This window comes from Acinonyx jubatus, chromosome D1 (genome assembly GCF_027475565.1).
Source record: "Acinonyx jubatus isolate Ajub_Pintada_27869175 chromosome D1, VMU_Ajub_asm_v1.0, whole genome shotgun sequence".
Taxonomy (NCBI): Eukaryota; Metazoa; Chordata; class Mammalia; order Carnivora; family Felidae; genus Acinonyx; species Acinonyx jubatus.
In genome coordinates this window covers 34769385-34778251 of record NC_069390.1, presented here as the reverse complement: position 1 = coordinate 34778251, position 8867 = coordinate 34769385, and the positions used below count along the sequence as shown (strand labels likewise).

Sequence of the window (8867 nt, the reverse complement as noted above, 5' to 3'; positions counted from 1 at the left end):
CCAGTTTCCTTTTAGTTGGCAAGGCTGGCCATACAGCTTCACTGTTTTACCACAGAGGTATATCAGCTTTTCGGCCCTGTATCATAACTGATTCCACAGGAAACTTAATTGCTGGACATCCAGAAGACGTCATACTGGCCCATGTAGGTTGACATTATGTAGTGATTAAGAAGTACCAACTCTCTAGACATGGTGGTAAAACATTTACCTGTTAGAGACTGAGAAATAAATTCAATAAAAATTCATGGGCCTTCTACCCTCATGGAATTTCTAGGAGTCCAGTGGTGTATACAGGGCATCCCTTCCAAGGTGAAAAAGAAGTTATTGCATCTAGCTGCATTTAAAAATAAAAACGAAGCACAACAACTAGTGAGGCCCTTTAGCTTATAGAGGCAATATAGTTTGTCATCTGGGTGTGCTAACTCTGGCCCATGTACAAGGACCCCCAAAAAATGCTAGTTTTGAATGAAGATCAGATCAAAGGAAGGTTTGCTACAGCAGGTTCACTGTTCGGTCACTTGAGCCATATGATCTAGCTGACATAATGGAGCATGAAGTGTCGATGGCACTTTTTTTGGGGGAGGGGGCGGTCTATAGATTATTAGGGGTGGAGAGAGAGCAGTCTTTCCACTTTGAATGTCCCCCCCCCCCCCCCCCGCCCCCAGAGCCTTAGAAGACTCAAGTAAGGCGACTGTAGGCGGTGGGTCCCCCTGGGAACCACACTGTCTCCACCTGACATTTTTGCCCCTGGCCTCTGCCCCTCAGCCCAGAGGCTGCCCCGGAGCCTGTGAGAGCCTGCTTGCTGGAAGTCACAGTAGGAACCTTTGTCCCCAGGCTGAGCAGAAGGCTGGCCCGGGGCCGGGGTTCCTCCCAGTTCTCTGCGCACAGCCCCTGAGGGGCAGGCTGGAGTGGGTGTGGACAGTGAGGGCCCACAGAGCTTGGGGTCGCTCCCACAGCCACAGCCAGCCTAGCAAGCACACGGGGCTGAGAAGGAGCCTTGCAGGAGAGCAGACCCCATCCCAGGGAAGGTGACGCCCGAGTCAGGAGAGGGTGCGCAGAAAAAGGCAGCAACCAGGCAGGCACCCAAATCTCTTTTATTGGGAGGGGGGCCACTGGGGGCGGGCCCGGAGCCCTCTCACTGCACCGCTTGTTCATTGGCGCTGCTTCCTGAGTCCTGTGGCTTCATTACATCGCGCAGCTCGGGTGGACTGGAGAAGGGCTCGATGTGCAGGGTCTCGAAAGCTTCATCTGCCCAGAAGGCCAACCCCACAGTGGCTGGGGCCTGCGGCCGTGCCATCTGACTGGTGAAGCCGCACTCTCCCAGTGTCTGGCCATCATCCAGAAGTTGGTCGTTCTTGTACAGCGGCTGCTCGTCGGGCGGCCACTTGAAGATGCCCTCGACGATGCGCTTCAGCTCGAACAAGGTGCTCGACTCCTTGGCGTACGCGAAGATGGTGGTCTTGTGGGGCCTGATCATGAAGAACACGTCCTGCCAGGTCCTGGCTTGGGCTGCGATGCTGAGAACTCTGAGAACTCCCTCTGCAGGCCTCCCGACTAAACGAGGTTTCCTTTTACTTTTGGAAACTTTGGCAGAGCTCTATAGGTGAATCATGGAATTTTCTGGGACATTCCTGTAGGGCAGTCTTGAAGAGAAATTCATCCAGTGATCAGAACTTTGGCCAATGTATCTGGTGATTCATTTTACATAGGGGAAAAAAAAAAGGTTTGAGTGTATACTGATTCACGAGTGGTAGCCAATCGTTGGACTGGACGTTCAAGTGCTTGGAAGGAACATGAGCAGAAACTTGGTGAAAAGGAGATTTGTGGAAGAGGCACATTTGCAGACCTCAAATGTGACTAGGCTATTAGGAAACTATATTTCAAAATAATTAATGCATAGCAAGAAAGATTACATTATAAGAAATTATTATATAGCATATAGAAAACAAGTTTAATGGTGAAATCAAATTTATAGCACAATTAAATATTACTTCAATATCTGCCTTGAAAAACTATATGTATCTGAGTCAGTTTCCCACACCTTTTTTCTTCTTTAGTAGGTTTGAATTTTTCAGATGAGAGAGTTTCATTTATTATACAAAAAGTAATTAAATGAAACACCTAAGTAAGTAACTATTTTGCACACAGCAATACTACTCGAATAAAATTTCATTTGCCCACAACCAAACAGATTTTTTCTACAGTTCTCTAACTGTAATACCTCTAGAATGACTGCATCCCTGGCTTGAGTGATAACTTCTGCATCAAAAGTCACATATCGGTTCATGCAGAGATGTGAGATCTATCACACAGAAAGAAAAGTGAAATTATATTACAATGCAGGAACTCTGGAAGACCTCAGCTGTCTCTGTTAGCAAACTTCACTGGTAAGAAAAATAAGCAGTGACAATAAAAAATGTCTATTTTTTAGTGTATGATTGTGGGACAGAGAGAGAGAGAAAATAGAAAGTAATAACAAATCATTGTTTTAAACCTAACCATTAATTACCCACTTCCATATTACAATACTATCAAAGAACACTCCCAAATCCTAGGGAATCTTCTGTACCTTTGCAGAGATTTTTCCACGCTTGGTTGTGTTTTGATATCAGTATGTGGTGTATGTGATATCAGCCTTCCATTAATTAATCATTCACGTAATACGTTTCTTGCAACTTTCTTGTGCCTTGTTCTGATCACATCTAGGTTGGGAGGAGAAAGAAGAGGTAACATAGGTTAATATAGGGAACAATGAAGGAGGAGGTATCTCACAGAAGCTGGCATCTTAAAATGTAGTAACTATCAGGCCCTCATCAAGGCAGGAAGGGAATATCCAAAACAGAGTGTGGGGATCAATATCCCAAGGTCTCTCCTCCTACATCCACTATTATTCTTCCAGATTCTCCCGTTAGTCAACCTGGAAGGCAGAGGGCAAGAAAGCACAGATGATGCAGCCCACAGAATTCAGTTTTCTGGATCACAGAAGAGGTGAATATGGACGGCAACAGAGAATACCAACACGGCCAACTCTTTGTTCCACTTAGCATCTATTCTTGTCTGTGCTAAGAACTTACACCTTGAATTTACACCTTGAACCCAGCCACAATATTCATGGAAGGATGACATCAATTCAGATATACTTCCAACTGGAATTTAAATTGTAAAGCAACCCACTACCAGAACTCTTCAAGTAAGACAGCAAATAAAAGTATTAAAACCAAATCTACAATTATAGTTGGGAGATTTTAAAACTCGTTTTACAGTAAAAGACAAAAATCGTGGGGAGAAAATAAGCAAGGTTAACAAAAAGGACCTATTTCTAAAAGCTGCTTCTAGAATCTAAGGCTCTACCTTAAGAAACTTAAAGGGCAAAAGAAATGCAAATCAGAAGACAAAGGCAATTGAAGACAGTAAGCAAGATAGCAGACATCAATGAATGTGAAAGCAGAAAGAAACAAAACAGAAAATAACCAAAAAGAGAAAGTCAGTTTATTGTGAAGATAAAATAAAAATGATAAACATCTAGGAAAACTAACAAATATAAAGGAGAGGAGACACAAATTATTTATGAGTACTGAAAGAAGGGATATCCCTACAGACTCTTAGGACATATATAGGATAATATAGAAAACTATAAAGAACTCTACATACACAAATTTGACAACTTATACAAATGTACCTAAGCCTCAAAAACTATAAAATATCAAAATTCACTGAAGAAGAAATATATAGCATTAATATTCATATAACTCTTAAAAATGAATTCATATTTAATCCTTCAGATTAAAAACAAGACCCACTGGTTTCACTGGAAAACTTTATCACACATTTAAAGACAAATAACACTAATTCTAAACAACTTCTTCAAGAAAATTGAAGAATGAAAAATAAAAACTTCCAGTTTCATTTTATGAGTTCAGAATAACATATCAAAACTAGATAAAGACAGCACAAAAAAGAAAACTACAAACCACTATCCCTTGTTACTATAGCTACAAAAACTTCAACAATATATAAACAGCAACAACAACAACAACAACATACCTAGCCATATATGAAGAGAAAAATATACTATGATCAACTGAAATTTACCCTAGAAATGCAATGGTAATTGAACGTGTGAAAATTTGGTCAATGAAAACTTGTGTAATAATAGTGTGAAAAAGAAGGAAAAAATACACAATCCTTTTGATACTGAAAACGCATTTCATAAAACACAATATTTATTTATGATAAAAATTCTCAGCAGCTAAGAATACAAAGAAACCATTGCTTTGTAGAGAAAGTGATATGCCCCGATTTGAGAGACCCCCCGAAAACAAACCACCAGAGTCCAGAGCCAAAGCCAAGCGGCAAGGGTCGTTTATTGCAGGTTCGAACCCGGTCCTCCGCGCACTCGTTGCCGGTGACGCAAGAGGCCCCGAGCAAGGATCTTACAGCTTGTTTTATAGACAGGCACAAAAAAGTTAGGGATTTTTTTGAGGTTACAGAGTTGTTATAGGTTGACATTTAAATTTGAACGCTCAGCAGAACTTGATTGGTTCCTGCCTTTATTTCAAACCATTCAGCAGAACTTGATTGGTTCCCGCCTTTATGTCAGACTACAACCGGGCACGCCCTGGCTGCTTTCGGGTACGGCGGGGGAGGGGAAAGATCTTTTCTTTGCAGTTGTGAGTACACCTGGTAATTTTTCTCTTAGCCTCTCAAAAGGTCGTCAAAAAAACCTGCAGCTAACATCATATTTCATAATTAAAGAGTGACTGCCTTACCCATAAAATTGGGAGGAAGGCAAAAGTGTCCATTGCAGTCCCATTTAACATCATACTGGAAGTCTAAATCGAGGCAATAACACAAGAAAAAGAAATGCAAGTTAAATTGATTGGAAATGAACTTATTTTCTATTTACAGATATTATGGCTGTATACCTAGACAATTTCAACCAATCAAAAAACAAAAACAAAAAACTCCTAAAATTAATGTGTGTTAAGGAAGAATATAGATACAATGTTAACACACACACAAAAATTCAACTGTATTTCTTCATACTGGTAATGTAAATGGAAACCAAAATTTTAAAATAACAGTTAAGATATCTGAAAAAAGCAATATTGGGTAAAATCAAAGAAAATACATAAATAAGGTCTGTATGCTGAAAAATATGAATACCAGTGAAAGAAATTAAACAGCACATAAGAAAATGGAGAGACATATTGTGCTCAGTTGGAAGTCTAAACATGATAAAGATGTGAATTCTCTTAAAATTGACTTATAGATCAAAAATCTTGTCTAACCACATTGCCATGTGTAGATGAAGAAGTGTCTGTTGACCAACAGCAGCCAGAAATCCGATTCCCTTCAAAATGTATAGGGATATAAACTTCACCTGTCCTCCTGGAAACTTCAGGCCAGAGCTCACCACTGCTTACAAAAATACTGTGACATAATAAAAGTTTCTTTCTTTGACAAGTGTAAATTTACATCTCCTAATAGTCTCTGATTCAATTCAAATTTTTTGAATTCCAAATAAAGTTGTAAAGTAAAGTTGTGTTTCACTGTCTTTTTAGCTCTCTATACATCCAGTTGATATGATCTAACCTGCCTTCTGTATTTTCTTTACAATACCCATTTTCTTTATTATATTTATTGCCAAGAGTAGTCTATTTCTAAAAATGTTCAGAGTATATATGATTATGAAGCACTGTACTAACAGTTTATAAGAATAAAATATTTTACAACTTCACCCAAGTAGTCCATGTTACATTATATAACCCTCTAAAAGGAAGAGAAGTTTTATAGAGATCATATAATATGTATATATAAATTTATTATAGCTATTTATACTATAATAACTATATATACTATATATATAAATAAGATTGAATTGTGCTAGTGCATAGGAATCATTTAACATGATTTATTACTCATATTACTCATACTGTTACTTATAACTCATACACAGAAGAGTTGCTGTAAAATATATATACACACATATTATATGTACTATATATACTGTACACACTATATACTATATGTACTATATATACTATGTGTACTATATGTACAGATATACTATATGTACTATACAAAGACAGAGAGAGAAAGAGATAATAGCAAGCATTATTTGTACAATTCACATTACAATTATGATGCATTACTGATAGAATTTTACTTTTGTATCTTATACTGCAATATTCCTATGTTTCATCAGAAAATTGAAATACAAAAAATAACTCACTTGTCCAATGCTATGATACCTGGAAATAATAGAACTGTAATGTAAACATCTTATTCCAATTTTCATGTCAGTTTTAATGGAACTCATAATTTCTCAATTATAGAAACATTGTTGGCTTTTATCTCACTAAGTTACATACATAATACAACTTTATATCTAAATGAAAATTTATTTAAATACAAAGTTTGATTCTACTTGTAAAGTGATTTGAAGATATAATGAGGAACCTTGGGGTTAACAAATTTTGTTTTGTTGTGAATGAGGGTCATGTCAGAATGAGAGACTTTAATCATGATAATTCCCCAAAGACAAACCTGAAATTGGTTTATACTAACGTGGGATGTGTTATAAATGTCATTCTAGATGTGAGTCAATGGAGAGACAGGTAATGATTCAAAACTATAATTTAAAATCTATTTTAAAACTAATTGAAACAAACTATAGTTACCCCTTTGGGGAAATTTTTTGTACAACTCATTCTTTTGAAAATTGCATTTGAGAAAGTGGTATATGTGGGACATTACATTATCCATTTTTAAAATGGAAGTTGTAAAAATGAGTATTACTTAGGATAAAAAGACATTAAGAGAAATTTATTCTGCAAAGTAATTTCAACCTGCATTTCTATGCTATTTAAGAGCAACTTGCTGGTTGAGTCACTGTCTATGCTAGATTAAAGAACTTAAGGCAAACAAGGTACATTCACATAGAATCATGACAATGATTTACATCTATAAAGTGAGCTTGAATTTATTTATTTATTGCATTGATTGTAGGCAGTTAAGCTGTCTTATCGCACATATATTTCCTAATTCACTGACAGAATCACCCAGAGAAATAAGTGTAGATAAATTACCAGTCAGTGATAAATGAAAGTGTATCCTGGGACAATTCTGACACTTACCCAAATGCTTTGAATTTCCAATGGAACAAGGCTTATATGCAGCTACCTCTCTGATGACTCATGTCTAGGAGCTAAGGATTAGCCAAACAACAGTATGTCATGGAAACCCTGGGAGTGAATCCATGAGGAGGACACTACTCTGTTCATACAAGCAAAGTAGACAGAGTTTATTCTATGCCCTGTCAGTTAGGGGGAAAAAAAAAAGAGGAGACCCTAACTCAGGAGCTGATTTCCTAAAGTTATGATATGATACACCAGTGATAATTATGGGAAATCATATTAAATGATCTCTATGCTCTAGGTGCTGTGCAATTCTAACACCCCATGAAAGGGATTCTTAAAAGACCAGCTGAACTATTTGATTCCCTTTAACCGACTAGACACAATGATAAACATTTTCTCTTCATGTGACTAAGGATTCCCTTATAAATCACTCTCTTGTAACCAACCATCTGTGTACTCCTTCCTATAAAATTATAAGGCAAAACCACCTCACCAAGATATTCTAATCTTTGGATATGTAGCCTCACCCTATGGCAATAGCCTTAATGAAATTAGCTCCCATACTTATTTGGTTTTTGTCTTTGACATACCTAATGGCCCTCTACATTTGATATGAATCGCAATTTTATCTACAGTTCTACAAAGTATCTCATTTGATTCTTATAGATACTCTTTTTAAAGTCACAGAAACTATGGCTCAAAAAGTTGTATAACTATGAAAAGTATTTCTTATTCCCCACAATTGTACACATATATTTTTGTTTCTGATATGTGCCTGAGAGGGCTCCCTAACCTTATGTATAAGTGATTCATTTCTATAAAGGAAGACTGTTAACTCCAAAGCTAACTATGCATAAAGAAGGAAGAGACCTCTTCATCTTGGAGTGATTCCAGAGTTGTAACAAGAACCGTAGGTTTCAGAACCGTGAAGGATTCTTTAGTCATTTTGTTGCTTACCAAAAACTATCAGTATTACTTATAAGATAATGTTTAGGAATGATTATAGCTTAGATAGCCTATAATTCTGGCTAATTGGCTTGAGTAAACTTAAATTTTATGCTTAGCAATATAAGTAATGGGAATTTAATAGTGTTAGCTTTGTTCTGCATAAAGAAATAAGTATAAAATGAGGAAGATGGAAGTGAAGCTTAGCCCATGCAATGGGACACCCTCCGTGCCATGCAGGTCAGACAGGGCCACACCCCGTGTGCTTCTCTTGGAAGTGACCACTTTGTAATTGTTGTTAACTAGGTAAAATGAACATCAATCAAATACAACTTAATTTCTTGTTGGAGAGTAAAGACATTTCACAACATGTTCTCTTCAGTAGTTTGGGCATCTTGTAAAATCCTAATTGAAAATCTTCCTCAGGACGCATAGAATGCAGGCTATGGAATCAGGTGAGTTCCTTAAATATAAAGTGTTAGGTAAGTGCCTGGGAGCTCAGTTGGTTAAGCCCCCAACTCTTGATTTCGGCTCAGATCATGATATCACAGTTTGTGAGATCAAGCCCCACATCAGGCTCTCTGCAGTGACAGCAAGGAGCCTGCTTGAGACTCTCTCTCTCCTTCTCTCTCTGGGCCCCTACCTCTCTCCCTCAAAAAAAAAGAAAAAAGATATATCTTTTAAGACAGATATTAATTCAATTTTTAAAATATATATTTCCCTGATATTAAATATAGGGTTCACCAAAGATCAGTAGTCTAAATCTCATTTTATGAAGAT

At 37.5% G+C, this 8867-nt stretch overlaps 1 protein-coding gene across 1 annotated transcript in view; it reads right to left on the bottom strand.

The window, feature by feature from the left end:
* Positions 1 to 1113: 1113 nt before the first annotated feature.
* The window catches only part of LOC106977252 (uncharacterized), a 38502-nt gene continuing 30748 nt past the window's right edge, over positions 1114 to 8867 (bottom strand). Inside the window, exons 3-4 of the mRNA XM_027072676.2 lie at positions 2222 to 2302; positions 1114 to 1597 (exon numbers count right to left, since the gene is read on the bottom strand). Coding sequence (XP_026928477.1) covers positions 1136 to 1597; positions 2222 to 2302 — 543 coding nt within the window. The 3' untranslated portion in view covers positions 1114 to 1135. The remainder of the gene's footprint in view (positions 1598 to 2221; positions 2303 to 8867) is intronic.